This window comes from Pieris napi, chromosome 4 (assembly GCF_905475465.1).
Source record: "Pieris napi chromosome 4, ilPieNapi1.2, whole genome shotgun sequence".
Lineage (NCBI taxonomy): Eukaryota > Metazoa > Arthropoda > Insecta > Lepidoptera > Pieridae > Pieris > Pieris napi.
The window spans coordinates 5,882,253-5,898,775 of NC_062237.1; the positions used below are offsets into that span (position 1 = coordinate 5,882,253).

At 33.3% G+C, this 16,523-nt stretch overlaps 1 protein-coding gene across 3 annotated transcripts in view; it reads right to left on the minus strand.

Moving 5' to 3' along the window:
• The window catches only part of LOC125048983 (fibrous sheath CABYR-binding protein), a 48,582-nt gene that overhangs the window by 13,012 nt on the left and 19,047 nt on the right, over window positions 1-16,523 (minus strand). For 2 of the 3 annotated variants that reach the window (XM_047647970.1, XM_047647972.1), the window contains exons 4-6: window positions 13,989-14,149; window positions 12,230-12,370; window positions 9,339-9,516 (exon numbers count right to left, since the gene is read on the minus strand). In XM_047647970.1, coding sequence (XP_047503926.1) covers window positions 9,339-9,516; window positions 12,230-12,370; window positions 13,989-14,149 — 480 coding nt within the window. Of the gene's footprint in view, window positions 1-9,338; window positions 9,517-12,229; window positions 12,371-13,988; window positions 14,156-16,523 lie in introns of all 3 variants that reach the window. The other variant, XM_047647971.1, reaches the window with a different exon arrangement.

Here is a 16,523-nt window from a genome sequence, read left to right on the forward strand (position 1 = left end):
TAAGTATGAATATATTTTGTAATAATAAAATAAACCCAGTTTAGTGTATAATTTATTCCAAAATTATACAGTTATGCTTATAATGAGCGTACACTTTCAATGCTTATATTATTGTAATTTTTAATTTGTATATTCAGCGACTCTTACTGATTTAAAAATTTTGATCAAAATATAACCTTGAAAAAGGGCATTGAAATGTTTATAATTCTAAACAAAACACGGGAGGTAAATTTTTTTTTTTTAACTGAGTCATCTATATACATTTTATTATATTATATTAAATTACTTATATATATTAAATTATATTATTTAAATCTTCGGTTTAAGAAAATACAATCTTTGCTAACCACATGTGTGATAATTACCTTGCAGCTAAATGCTGTAAAGAATAAGTGGAACAAGGTTCATAAACATACCAAGAACATCTTTAATATAATAATATCTTATAATACAAAATCGAGGCAGTGTCTGCGATGAAAGTGCGATGGCCTCAAATCACAACTCGCCTAATATTCGGCCGTCTGAACAATAACCGACCAAGTTCATGAGCGGCTAAATTGTAAGTACAAAAAATCTCTTCAAATTGGGAACGTATTATCGATCGCTGGTTATATAAAAAGTAAGGATGGCGCGCGCGGCTCAAACAATCAACACACACCGCAACATGTACGCGTATCTCGCGCTCCTTGTTGCGCTTTCCGCTCAGAGCATCGCTGCGCCTGCGCCGCCGCGAGACCGACTCGGATACGAGAGAGAAATAGACTCATCCAGTTATAAACAAACAGGAAAACTACGCGACTATATACTCAATGAAGAATACATAAATAATCATAAAAGCAAATCAAAACTAATAACGAAATATAGACCGGACGAGGCAGTTGCTGCCGACAACGTCATCTTAGAATCGAATGTGGTGAAGATTGTCAGGCCTAGAAAATTGGAGGCTGGCGAGTTGGTGAGACAGCGGCGTGGATACAATTTGGAAAATGTTAATGTTCCTGCAAGATATCCATACCTCCCAGTACCGCGGTATAATAGATTTCGCCGTTGGGGCTAGTGGCATGGTAAATGTCAAGGCTGCGATGAAGCTAAGTCAAAACAAAAGCTCTTATGACGCGGGAAGGTTTCTTGTGCAGTTCTACCGATGAGAATTCTTGAGTGTGTGAGTAGTGTAAGTGGCTGTGATTGAACACTGCAGATGTCCGTATAAATGTTCCTTTGTCAAACTTTTGACAATGCGATTGCATGAGGTAGCATAATGTGTAACTTTAAATTTATTTGGAAATTATATAGTATTTAGAACTTGGCGTTTTTATTTATATTAATCACGATGCTTGTTGTGTTGAAATCGAGTATCTATTCGAAATACTGTAGAATATTAATACTCATCTGTTTCGCCAATAATAACCCGACAAACACAATTTTAATTGACTCCTTTTCAACATGTCGCAAAAGTATAATAGATTCAATTATACAAATTTACAATTAAAATAACGCATTAATGTAGAAAATAATTTCAACAAACCCAATTGAGCAGTCAACTGCATCGATGTCACGAAGACAACAATCCGTGAAAAACTTGTTAAATTACACTCTAATTATACATATACAACATAAATTCCAGCGATAAATAGCAATTATACAACTTGTCACTTGCATCATTTGTGTTATGAGCCTTAGAATATATTTCATTCAAGGTAAACTGCAATATACAAATTATAATTTAGCTTTAATTTGTGTAAGATATAAAAAAAAAACTTTAGGTTTTTGTATCGTTTGCGTTGCCATTTTTCTAAAACGCCGTCAACTTTTTGCGTCTTAGGCATGCCGATTTCCTCGCGATGTTTTCCTACACTGTACAAGCGAGAGTTAAATATGCACAAAGATATAATCCATGGGTGCATAGCTGGGATCGAACCTACGACCTCAGGATTGAGCCACTATCGTAGTATTATTAATTTTATATATGAAATCTTCAACAAATAATATTCTTATTAAAACCAGTAGTGAGATTAGCGCGTTTAATTGAAACTTTTCAGGGTTATACGTATATAATCGTAGATAACGATATAGACACGAGGTGTGTAAGTCCGCCAAAATGTTGACTTTAACCCCTATATTAAAAGTGATTTATTTAATTAGAATCTGAATTTCTTATCTATAATTGAAATCATTATAGCGTAACTTCCTTCTTATCCTGATAAGTACCATTGTCAAGGTAATCAACCCGCGACAAAATTATATTTCGATTTCTATATCACCTAAAGCAAAAACCGACCAATTCAAAGTTTTTGTTGCTAGTTTTTCGGCTCGCAAAAACTAAGGACGTGATGCGCACTTTAGATGTTTCTATTGTTATTCGATACATCCCAAAAAGGCGACGGATATTTTTAAATGATTTTAATCTCAAAAATTGCCAAAACAATGTGAGCGCCACAAATAAAATTTGACGAGTAAATGACCTCCACGGAGTGCATTAACACTTCAAGTAAACAATACTAGTGGAATTCTCAACTATGATTAGCTCGGTTGTCAATGTTCACACCTGTCTCTATTATAAACTATGCAAATGCTTGCACCTACCTTACAATACCCATGAGAATTGTCTTTATTAACAAGTAAATAAAATCTCGTGACGACGTGTATTTTATATACCTAAACAATAATTTTTCATAAGAAACTCTGTGGGCTTTCCGAAACCTTTAAAACGTCTTGTCTAACATTTTATAATGGCGTCACTACTACAAAGGGGGTTTAAAAAGTCTCACAAATATAAACTATGCTTTTGAAGAAGAGTCCTTTGGAATGCTTTACAAGAGCAATTTGGATTGTCGGTGATCATGATCACCGACAATCCAAATTCTATAGTTAAATAATGTATGAAAGTTGTGAATTAGTTTGATACCATATATTTTTTATACTCCCATAAGCCAAATATGTTTATTACGAGTATATATAATATCGTAATTACGCCGTAGTAACGCCAAAACAACCACAAATGCATTTTGTCAAGCCAGCAAATATAATTTGTCACTTTTATGCAGGATAAAATGGAAATGTAATAAAATGAGAAGTATGACATCTACATAAATGAAATTATTCTGAATATAATGATCGCAATAATGCAAAATGCAGTTTGAATTCGATATTGAATATATTAAAAATTCAAGACGCGATCATAGCGCATACCTGAAGCGAGTATCGGAAAAAATAAGTTAAAATTAATTAGGATTCTCATGTAATGCTCCAGCGGATTGCAAAGTCGAGGGCAGTAAATAGGGCGTTTACCTACCGCCCTTCAACTTAAACGCAATTACAATCCTGAGAACATCCAACAAAGAAAAGTGCAAAATTTTAACAATTTATATTAAGTACGTATTCTAAGAATTGTTATTCAAAAACTTTGATTATTAAAACATAATATTTACGTTCATTTTGTGTCTTAACGAGTTATTTCGTTAAAGGAAAATATCTAAGAAGCCATCGAAGTACACATTAAAATAGTAATAAAAAGTGATATATATTATTTATTTGTCTGAATGAAAATATATGTGGGGGACCATCACGGATTAGATAAATAATGAGGGAAGGGTAACACATGTAGGCCAAGCAAGCCTGTCCTGAGTATAAAACGTGATAATAAAATTATACTAATTTTTGCATACGTGTACCTGAAACATCGTAATTACGATTCAAACATTATCTATGTACCCCCCAGCGGTGTCTGGTTTCATTCGCGTTAATTCAGTCTATACATACTTTTACTTATTATTATTGTTATTTTTTCTTTAGGCTTTACTTTATTTTAGTGTAGTAACGGGTTATTTTGAGTTTTTTTTTGTTAATTATTTTTGCAATTCTTTTACTCTACCCTCTGTAGGTGTTTCTGTTTCTTCATTCTCTGCCATTGTTCCAAATTAGGGTTGCCTGAAAGAAATCGCTTGTTTGCGATAAGGCCACCCGTTGCCTTTTTTTGTATTTTTGTTATGTGTATGTTTGTGAATAAGGTAATAAAGCATAAATAAATAAATAAATTATATCATATTAATTATGTTAGATTTCTTAGCAACTCTTTACCGGAAAACTGTAGTCTACTTTAAAGCCTCTTTTATTCGTAAATTTAGGTCTTAAAAGATGTGTCCATACTTCTCATATTGCCATTAAACTTCTTAGCCTCCCGTAAAAATAAATTGAATAAATATAAATATACAGTAGATTATCTTCGTGTCTCGGAAATATACTGTCAATATATCATGCTAAGTTTGTGACTTACCTGAGTAAATATTACACAGATAATATTTGCATTTTTCAGAGTAAATCATTCCGTGTTTAAAATAGGTTATATATACAAATTTACACGTTTAAGATATAACACAATGTTGCTAACAAAGTTCTATGGGGCTTAAATTTATTAATTCTTCATAGGCAAGAGAAATGGCATTCCCACGTACGTACGTCTCAATGTCAACAAAGCCTGAACTAACTTCAAAAGAGTGTACAGTTATGTGGCTATTGAAGATGAAATTGCAATTGCCCTACTGACATCTTCTTTGTATTGTGTACATCTTGTACCGTTACAAAGCCTCGATATACCAAGGCATACAAGCTACATCGCAAACAAACCTGTGTCAATATATTTTTTTACATTAAGAGATAATTTATTCTGTTTTTTTTCTCATCTGAAGTTAAATAGCAGTCACAATAGCCAGAAGACTTGAAAGTTCCTTAAGTCGAATTGGTTCAAAAATAACTCAGCGGGTAAAAACTGCAACTAAAACCTTCCATAAATATATAAAAAATATTATTACGAACATACATGTTTATGTGCTCTTAATCTGCACTATAAAGTATATCAGAAAATTCTGATATAGTAAGTAAAAGTGTATTTTAGGAATCTGTGACATTCTAGATACATGTTTGGTAGCAAATACAATTTTACGTTACTCCCATTAAAATAAAAGTCTAAATAATTCATATTATCTCAATACACAACGAAGCGATTTAAGTCACATTTTACCGCGCACCGCTACTATTTGAAACCAGGGCAGCTGGTTTGTAAGTATTCGACAAGTCTAGATTAAAAAGTGTTGAGACTTAACATTAAGTACGACTGTCATAATATATTGGATTTGATATATGTGAGTCACATTAAGTGATTAGTATTGACTCTGAACCTTTAAAAACTATATATGTATTTAAAACAATCATTGATGACGATTAGGTAAACGCGTTTAATTATTTTGTCCGGAGTGATCATGAGTCATAAATGTGTAGAACTTCCAAACAAAGACATAATATATTATTTATTTTATACAATATACAAAATTAGGAATACTAGAAGAACTTAATTTAATATTGGATTAAAATTAGTTACTTCGTTTTTTAACTAATTGGTTTAGTAATGTTATAAACTGTTGACGGAATGACAAAAAAAGGGATGAAAAACCGAAACAGCCTTGAACGTGAGCTCATTAGTCGATTTAAATTTGTCAATTATTACTGCAAAATTATGAATCGTAAGACCTATCAAGTATTATATTTATTGTATTTTGATACTATCAGTGGTATGATAAAATTATCCTGTTTCTATCTATCTGATCAAATGCTGTCTATTCATCAATAATTTTTACCCGGTCAAAAACATACAACGCCGTCTTGATTTATTCAAATTATTGTTTCATCTATACATCAATATTTAACAGTACATAATTTCTTTTGAGTTTTTACCACGTATTTTTTATCAAATTATCTAAACATATCATCGTGATCCGTTAATTTCAAAGCAAACATAGTACGGCTAAAATTGTTTAGTTACTAATTATGTATTGTAGAGTAAATAATATATAGTTGAAGTGTAAAATAATGCCCAGAGATCCAATTTAATCAATATTAATTACGTAAATCAATACCATTTGTATTACTGCATACCCAATATACATATATATACATAATTCATTGCATTCAACTTTGTATGTTCGATAATTACACTGGTTATAAGTCCCTAAATTGCATAATTTCGAGCTTTTTGGATGCGAAAACCGGTGTAAGGACATTGACCTTACGTCCCTGAAATACGTCTCTTTATACGCAGTTATGTTATAAATAAAACGAAGGTTATTTAGTTAACTTATTACAGCTATAATGATCGATATATGTAATTAGTAAGTGTGAGGTATCGCAATTCACACATTTTTGCGTCTCATAAATGTTTTTCCATATGAGTGACTTAAGTTGTCAGTCTTATGTGCCTGACATACGTGATTCTCCGGTGCTCATCCGGACAGGAGGCTCACGTGATCTTAAGTGATATCCATGTACACTGCCAGAATGCTCGTGCGTTGTACGAAGTGCGTTGCCAACCTTGGAAGAGTAGTACGTTCCTTCTTTAAGGACCCTAAGCAATTACTTTATCTCATTATTTTTACACGCTTTATATTAGCTTCACTTGTATGTATCTATGTATGTATGTAACCGACTCCTTCGGACTCGATTTTGACCCACTTTTAACGGACAGATTTAATTCAAACTTTGCGCACCTGTCAAAGATCGATGACAATGCAATAATCCGAAAAAAATGAAAAAAATTTAACTAAAAAATAAATAATAGTTTAAAAAAACTAAAAAACACGCTTTTAAAGCACATCAACGTGAAAAAATAATTCCTAATTTAGGCTGAAAATGGTAATGAACAAAAAATACTGGTACGAGTATTATTGTGAAAAAGCGTGGGGCGCTCTGTGCCATATTTTTTGTCTATCGAAAGCGTGTTTTTTTTACACTATTATTTATTTCCAAATATTTCAGCGTTTTAATGACTCACTTTTACAATACATTTCGTATTGTCGCGCTTGAATTGTATATCCGAGTGTGTAGTATTTAATGTTAAAGAAGCTTTCGAGCTCCAAAGGTCAACAACATAAAACCCTAGGTCCGTCATCATATAATTAATAATATAGCTAAGCCTCATACGTACAATAATCCAAGCAAAAGCACGTTGTAGGACATATTTACCGGTTTTATTTCATTCTTTCCACATAAATGAAAAATAAAACCTGACGTCGAGTAAGGTGATACTTTAATAAATGAAAATTTTATAGTGATGTTAGGACCCGATTATTATCTGTAAATAGATTCACACAATTTACATTTAAAAAACACATATTTCCTAAGAGAGAAATGAGTGTTACCAGAATTAGTAATACGAGGCATGCCTTTTAAGTTCTGTCGTTTCCATATTTCCCGGCAACTTTGAATTTGGACCTGTACTATATTCGAATGTCTTTACATTTTGAATCTCAAAACAGTTAAAAGTATTAGGATTAATGCTATTGTTTAGTCACAGCGTCGATTTGAATGTGTCAAGTTACGTACGAAAATGAATCTCTCTAAGGAAAATGTTCGTGCAATAATTTTCTACAACTTTAGAAGAGGCCTGACACGGCTTCAGTGTTTGAAGAGCTAATATCTGTGTTCAGTGATGAAGCCCCATGTCTGCGGACTGTCGAACGCTGGTATTTAGAATTCCAGCGTGGACATACTGGTGTTAGTGACCAATCTAGCGAAGGACGCCCAAAATCCGCCTTCACTGAAGAAAACATCATTGCTGTGAGACAACTAATTCTCGAAGATTGTCATGTGACGTATCGAGAGATAGAGGCTCTATTAGGCATCTCAGGGACAACCATTCAGAAGATCTTGCATGAAACGCTTGGTGTGAGAAAGCTAGTTTTCCGTTGGATACCACATCTGCTTTCCGACGATCACAAGGCGGCCCGCGTCAGATGGTGTAAGAAAACTCTGCAAAGGTTCAACCGAAGAGAGTCAAATCACGTCTACGACATCATCAGTGATGCCGAATCTTGGATCTATGCCTACGATCCTGATTCCATACAACAATCTACAATCTGGGTCTTTCAAGACGAGTCAAAGCCGACTAAACTCGTTCGTTCTCGAAGCACTTCAAAGAAGATGGTGGCCACTTTCGTTAGAAAAACCGGCCATGTTGCGTCTATTGCACTTGAAGATCGTAGAACAGTTAACGCAGAGTGGTATGCCACAGTTTGTTTACCACAAGTCATCGCCAAACTTCAAAAATCTAACTTAAAGCGGCGCATCACCCTGCACCACGACAACGCAAGCTCACATAGCGCTCGTGAAACAATTCAGTATTTGAAGCAGGAAAAAGTAGAAATTCTTGACCATCCTCCATACAGTCCTGACCTAAGCCCTAACGATTTATTTACATTTCAAAAAATTAAGAAAAGTCTTCGTGGTCAAAGGTTCCAGACCGGAAAAGAAGCAGTCGACGCTTTCAAGTCAGCCATTTTGAACACCTCCACTTTAGAGTGGAATTAATGTTATAATAACTGGTTTAAGCGAATGGAAAAGTGTATTAAGCTACGTGGTGAATACTTTGAAAAACAATAAAAAGTACTATAAGGTTCTAGTTGTGTTTTTTTCTGCAAACGACAAAACTTAAAAGGCATGCCTCGTACAGTGCACGTTGTCTCATACGGAGACTTCACGAAATTCTATTAATCTCACTTTGAGTTCGATTCAATTGTGAATTTCACACAGATTTCAAAGCGAATTGTCAACTAAATTTATAATGATTTTGCAAGAGTAATTTTCTATTATTCTCATTATGGAGCGATTAGTGTTAATAAACTGCTGGAAATGGTAGTTCTACAATTAACTTAATCCACAAACATCAACTTTTATACTTATAACGGACCGAGAAGTCCCGAACGAAATATAATTCCCAATTATGTTTTAATAATTTCTTACTACCGAAGTAACCGAAATATAATTCCCAATTATGTTTAAATAATTTCTTACTACCTCACTAATCGCTGGAATGAAATACACGACTACGAAATAATAATTGTTCTGGTTTCGGTTCGGTTATTGCTATCTGACTTTTTTAAAAGTGTTCAATGAATGCTGACTTCGTGCCCCATCTTGGAGTTACCTTAACCCAAAAAAAGTTTCATAAACTGATTTAAAAAAAATTAAATAAATTGTTTGGTTAATAAAACCATTATTTTATAAATTTAAATCCAATGACGCTACAATCCTATAAGCCGAGAGGGCTTCAGATTGCATATATTTCTTTCATAATTTTATTTTATAGACATGTGATAATCAGCCGCCTCTTGTCAAATATCACCGATTCTTATTTAGGATTTACCAGTTTCCTCACGATATTTTATTTCAGCGTATATTGCATAGAAATATACGCTATAAGTGCACAGCCTCAAGACTTGCACGCTTTAGGCACTTGGACAACGTTTCTTTTGTTAAGGAAGGAGGTTCTAGAAAAAGTACGATCTACTTACAGGTAGCGGGAATGGCGCAGGGCGATGCTGTAAGGGGGCGAATGGGCCTCTGGGTTCTGGAGCCTGGGCTGGCATGGGCTGTCTCTCTGGTTGTGGTCTGATTGGGAGACGGACTGGTCCTGACAGTGGGAAAGCGAACACTTGCGATTGCGGGTCAGGGAAAATTGGTGGCATGGGTCTGGAACAAACAAATTTATTAAGAATCTGATATGTTTATCTACCACATTAATCTTAAAACGTTAGAGGTATACAAGGCGACTCATTGACGGTAAATTTATATTTATTGAAGTGAAACTTCTTTATCGGGGTTGGAAAAAAATTTAGTGTAACATTTTTTCGTTACGCGTCACATTTTTCCGTTACGCGCCATCTTTTGAAGTGAAACTTCTTTATCGACGTATGGGAGAAATTTTGTAGCAGGTTGCTTTTTGAAGTCAAACTTCTTTATCGGCGTTGGAAAAAAATTTACACACATTTGTCACATTTTTCGGTTACGCGCCATCTTTTTCTTGTCCCTACCACGCGGTTGATCCGAAGAGATTCGAAGCCATTAGTAACAAAAATATATAATAACGATAACAATGATAGTAATACTAATAATTCTATTACAATTAATGAAGTTCTGTAATAATCTTAGTACTACATAGTAGTACAGTAATAAGTTAAAATGGAATAATTGTATTTGTATTCATGTCTATGATAATAAAAGCCTTTTGTTAAACTTTATCTAATTTAACTTTATTTAACCAATTTCTGTAAAGTTGCATATAGTAGATCATTTTTCGAAAAATAAGGTCATAAAGAAGTTTCACTTCTTACGTGTGTACACCTAGTACACGCACACATTTTTTTGATTGCAAGCTACAGTATACAGCGCAGTAGATCAATACTTGAGTCTAAATATCAACTGAAACCGAAGCAAGAATGCGTTTTGTACTTTCTTCTAGTTTTCCGTTTTTTTTTATTTCAAATACTGAAAGGTATAGTCAGCATAATGCTATTTTTATTTATATAAAATACGAAAATGAAACCTTCAGAATTATAATAGTCTAAATAACACACTACAATTTTATCATTCCTCTCTAAGCGCCAAATAAGTACAATAGAATCAAGGCATAAAATATTTACATGCGTTGAGAAATACTCCGAATAAACGACAAGAAACCCAAAGCCCCGGGGTAATCGCCTAGCAACAACTCCTACGTAAAATATATTTTTCATTCGATATTATATTAGACATAAAAGCTGTACATTCATTAGATAAGTTATATTTAGGTAATTTATTTGAGTCTCGGTTATTCATTAATCAGTAAACACTTTAAATTATACAAGATTCCTTTGAATGTTATCACCTTTATTCAATAGTTCAATAGTATTTGCCTATGTATAAAAAACTAAGAAATATGGAACGACCTGGGAGAGCAAAATTTAATTAAGGAATTATGACGCAATGTTGTAACGAATAGGTATACAATTTATTTATTTATTTTGTAATCCTACAGCTAACATAAATTATATATAATAACAAACAGTTACACTGCAAATATAGCCAGTGATGGAATACATAATACATTTTACTACAAAAAGGTTCAAAAATTTACAAAATCAGACAAACAAACAAACAAATTATTCAAAACATTCAACTAAATAATACGTCTAATTTTTCTGTGTTGTGTGATGGTGTAAAAGTGAGTAATTTACAAGTATATCAAGTATAGTATATATAAGTTTTTCGGTAAAAGGGTATTTTAGTAGTGACTAAAATACGTTTTTACCGAAAAACCCTTCTTAATTTTTAAACACACAATAAACCGATTCAGCGTGAATAAGCGTTAAAACAGAACTAAAAATTATAAACCTCGAAACCTATTGACACAAAATGGCCGATGCTTATGGTCAGCTATTTGTATTATTTGTTGATTTACATTCACTTTTACTATATTTAAAAGCTATGATATGTGACTATGCTACTATGTCTGAGACTAATTATATTTAGGTTAGAGATTGTAGCTAGTAAAATAAAAATTGTAGTTAAATGAGGAACTCGTTTTTCGGTAGAAATAAATCCTGTTTAGTTTATTTTATTTTTTTTTATTTTTTATTAACACTTCGTTGCATATACATAAATATAGTACAATTGATATAATTAAATAAAAAGGAGAGCCACTGGCGGCCTTATCGCTTTCGAGCGATCTCTTCCAAGCAACCACTTAGCTAAATAGGGTATCGGGAATATTATTAAATGAATTTTAAGTCAGTGGGGCCCGTGTATACACAAGACACTAAGGAAAACGTATTTTTTAGTTACAGTTACAAACACACAACTGTGGGTTACGCAGCGTAATTGTGTATAATCGTAATATATATAAATTACGTGTCACGTTGTTTGTCCGCTATGGACTCCTAAACTACCGAACCGATATCAATCAAATTTGCACACCGTGTGTAGTTTGATCCAACTTAAAAGATAGGATAGCTTACATCTCAATTTATACCCGCAATATTATTTTATTGCAAAATATTTGTTTATTATTTGATAGTCACAATTCTAACAGATGGCGCTGTGTTAAAAGTACCAACGTTTCACATAAGCTACAATTTAATGGCATAACCACCAAAAAAGCAAGGTGGTCCCCATGACTGGCGGTCTCCTGCCGTTTCTTTTGAATAGTTTACTACTATGTAATATAACAAAAATCTTAGCCACAGCAACGCTTGGCCGGTCTGCTAGTTTTATATAAGAAAAGACTTTCCTTCCTCACTATCTTTATTTCAATTGTGAATCCTCTGCTGATCAAGCATTATATATAGGATGAAAGCCCCGGCTAGAAATATTGTTTTATATTGAAAACGGAAAGCTGTGAAAGTGTAATAAAAATTAAATTTGTTACCTTTCATCACCGCCGTGGCAAATGATAGCGACACGTTCAGCTTGAGCAGATCGTGGGGCGAAGGCTCCGAGGATGTTGAAGGGGAAGCGCCTTTCCATTGGCTCCTCTTGACGCCTCTCAACTACGCAGTTCATGCGCCCTCTGTGAAGAGAACGTTATTAATTTATATACTATAAATAACAGTAATTGGTTGACGTACTCGTGAAGACTACGTGGATCATTGTTTTGTCTGAAGTCTGACAGTTTGAGTAATTTATCCGGCCTACCCAAATGTCTTGTCTTTGGTCTTGACAGGTCCACTCAATCTGTGTGGTTCCTTCCTCAAAAGACCATTTCAGACTGCAATCTACATGGTCTACACATAATCTTGTTATGTCTGGACTCGGTCGAGCCGTTTCAGAGGAGTATGGGTTCGAACATTGTGACACGAGAATTCTATATTTATTTATTATTTATTATTTATTGACACTTCGTTGCATATACATTAATATAGTACAATTGACATAATTAAATAAAAAGGAGAGCAACTGGCGGCCTTATTGCTTTCGAGCGATCTCTTCCAGGCAACCACTGGGAGAAAAAAAAAGTATTAAATTACATAAGAAAGGCAAGAAGTGCAAAAATACATGTATTACATTTAATTGTTTAGAAAAGGAAACTTATCCGGAACAAAAAACAAACTAAACTAATAAAGAATACATGAAAAAAATAATAATAATAAAAAGTGCACATGAATCATTTTTAATTCCCTAAATTAAGATCAGTCTCACGACAGTTGGTAGGTACCTATTATTAAAGTTAGGGATACGATATGGACAGGTAATGTTTGTGAAGAAGAAATTTAAATATATTAATTATAATTTAATATAGAGATATCCTATATTATCAGGGAGTAACAATGTATCAAAAATTTGCCTATCCATATTGCGAGCGCTGATATCATAATAAAATATTTACAACACCGATTACGCGATCACCTTCTAATATCTATTGTAAATTAATCACAATAACCATTGTTTTGGTCACATGCGATTGAGGTGATTAATAAAAATAAAAATCTTCGTAATATTAGAAGAATGTCATACCTTTGCATATAAAATGCATTATAAATATTTTCGTATTACTAAACCCGAATAGATTCAATTATAAATACGACACAAACTTTATTGAACAATAACTTACTTTAACTCGACATCGTTCTAAGAAACCTTGATTTTTACCTTTTATAATATTGCACAAGCCTTGGGTCGCGCCGTTTACTGCAAGCTAAGGCCACGCAACTATTACTAAAGATTTTTTGCATCTTATGTATATTTTTATTCAATTAAAATGAATAAGATACCTTCATTTAACCTATACTAAAGTAAGTAAAAATTCTAATAGCTTTAAGGCTATATTGCAAAGGCTATTTTTATTTTAGCTATTGTAATCGATTGTCATTTGTTTTCGTTTTACGAGGTACGTGTACGTATACGATTTTATATGAGATATATACTCGTAGTTCACGCTAAGTCTAGACTCTGAATCTTACCCTGAGTGTAGGTTTAAAGAAATATCTTTTCTTAAGCATAATTTTGATATGACTTGTTAATAGTACGAGTAATAAGAAGACGATAAGATCGTACTACTTCTTTAGAAGCCGGAAAAACATTTTAAGTCTCCCAGCGTGGTGGCCTTGCACTTTGTTATTACTTCATTATAAGTGAGTATTTGTTTACCCCCGTCCCAAACAAATCATTCACGTGTTTACGCAACTTACTTTTGGTTGTTGGCAAGGAAGGCTCCAGCAAGCTCGTCCAAATCGAACTGAATCGGTAACTTGAAGAGTGGCCTGATGAGGTCATCGTCATCGTCTTCACCTGAGCTATCTGACTCCGAGCTTTCATCACTTTCCGGCTTCGAGTTGTCATCGTCAATTTTCTGTAAAACACGATGTTTTCTATCATATTGAGTATTTTACAAAGAATATATAATTACGTTGGATATCTTTGTAGTCTAAAGTAACTGTATTAGTATTTGATACATTATAATAGTAATAGTCTAGTATAACATTATAATAGTAATAGTCTAGTCGACACAAATCGACGTGTGTGAGGAACAGAAGAATGACGTACGATAAAGAAAAATTTTATAAATATTTGGGGATAATGGCTGCTTTGCTTTATTATTTACATATTATATAGGCTTAATATCTAACCATTAAATTTACTCTTTATATCCATATTGAATTCCAAATTACATAGTCGATTAGTCTTTCACAAAATTTCTAACATACTGTTTAATTTTGTACATTTATTTCGTGAGTACCGTCTGACATGCATGTGCAGTTTGAGAAAACTAAAATTCGTTGTGAAAGGTCGTCATTAAACTGTTGCGTGACTCTAACGATCTACGAAATACAGTAATGCACCCACATAAAGTATTATATAGGTCTTTAATGTCAAAATAACACCGTTTCCTCGAGGTATATACGCCATAGACTCTCAGCTAACACAATGGCGTGTCATTTGGCAAACATTGTTACACTGAAGTGTGCAAACCATAATTTTACAAGTATTTTTGAGTTTAGTTAAAAAAAAAGGAAAAAAGCTAGTAAGGCTGAATTCTGTATATTGGGCCACTTTTATACATAGATACCAATGACACTATAACTTTTTAGGCCTGGGCCTCAGATTTCTGTATCTGTTCTGGGATCATTTCTATCTATCTATCTATCTACGGGGCTTTTACTCTCTCTAATAAATTACCACGCCTTATAGTTGTGATAGTTCATATCAGCTTGATACTCTTTTTTAACTATTCCTAGAGTTTATTAACCAGACATTTTGACTTTTCCTAAAAAAAATTGTCGGGCCGGAAAGATTTCTTCTCCAATTCAATAAAATAAAAATTTACTGACGTCACCATTAAGAGTATGTCTTCATAATGTTTATAGATTAACAAAAATAATGATCTAGGAAAATTATGTATGAACATTGGAAATATTTCGTTCTGTGCTGTTTACTTGGCACAATGCGTTCGGACATCCTGTAAGAGACAATGCGCTCGCGCACTATTGTTCTACTGCCCTCTACTTGTAAATATTGTAACTTGCATTGCTTTATGAATGTATTGTATTAGTTCATCGGCGAGTAATTAATAATTAACGTTTAAAGTAAGAGGAATATATAATGGTCCAGCCCTGCGATTCTGTAACTCACTTTTCGAACTCACACAGCGGATTTCGCATCAGCGGTCGCTCTGAAATCAGTCATGAAGCAGTCATTTTAAGATTTGGCATTCTAATAAACAATAAACTACAAGCTCAACCTTTTCAGAATGCCAAATCATAAAATGACTGCTTCACGACTGTTTTGAGAGCGACCGCTGATGCGAAATCCGCTGTGTGAGTTCGAAAAGTAAGTTACAGAATCGCAGGGCAGCTCTGTGAAACTGTCAATCAAAATAGGTTGTAGTAACACTTAAATACTGGCCCAAAATATAAAATAAAAACAATATTCAAACAATGCACAAATCGGTAACTTTCACAAACAATCCAATATCAAGGTGTCAACTTGCAACGATTGCAAAAGAGAAAGCTTTAGGAAGTTCACGTGTACGTTGACGTCATTGTAGGGCTGTCTCTCCCTAAATCGCTGAATTAATACCACAAATAACTTCTTCGTATAAAGTTACAAATTGACACGTGCTGTTTACACAGAATGAACCTACGACTCGTAGTGATGACGGATGGTATTTTAAAAAGTTAATAGCTAGAGAAAAACTATTGTTTTGTTAACAACGAAAACTTCTGTGTTATTAGAATTGGATTTAATAGGAGTCAGCAATTGACTTTTGACTTTTATACAAAAGAAACGAATGTTTCCATTATATTTGTGGTATAAATAAAATTTAAATTTAATCATAACAAATTATATTTTTAGTAAAAATGCAATTTTGCTATGCAAATTTTAGCAAATATCTCATAAATTATCTACTGACATATTTTAACGACATATAGGTACCTAAGTTTGCTCTCAGCTGCTGTTAAGCTTACTTTATGACAGATTTTTACCTTTGTAAACGCGGTAAATTCTTTACGTACTTAGTATTAATGTTAATGCATAAATATCTTAAAAGTACATTAGCTATAAAACTCAATTTGTACAACCCTCGAATCATATGCAGCGCCATACATCGCGTGCATTTATATCGAACAAATATCAATATAGTATTGCATTTACATAACACAGTCATGTAACAAGCAACTCGTTTCCGTAATCCCAATATAGAGGTAAAGGTGGATCTAATATAA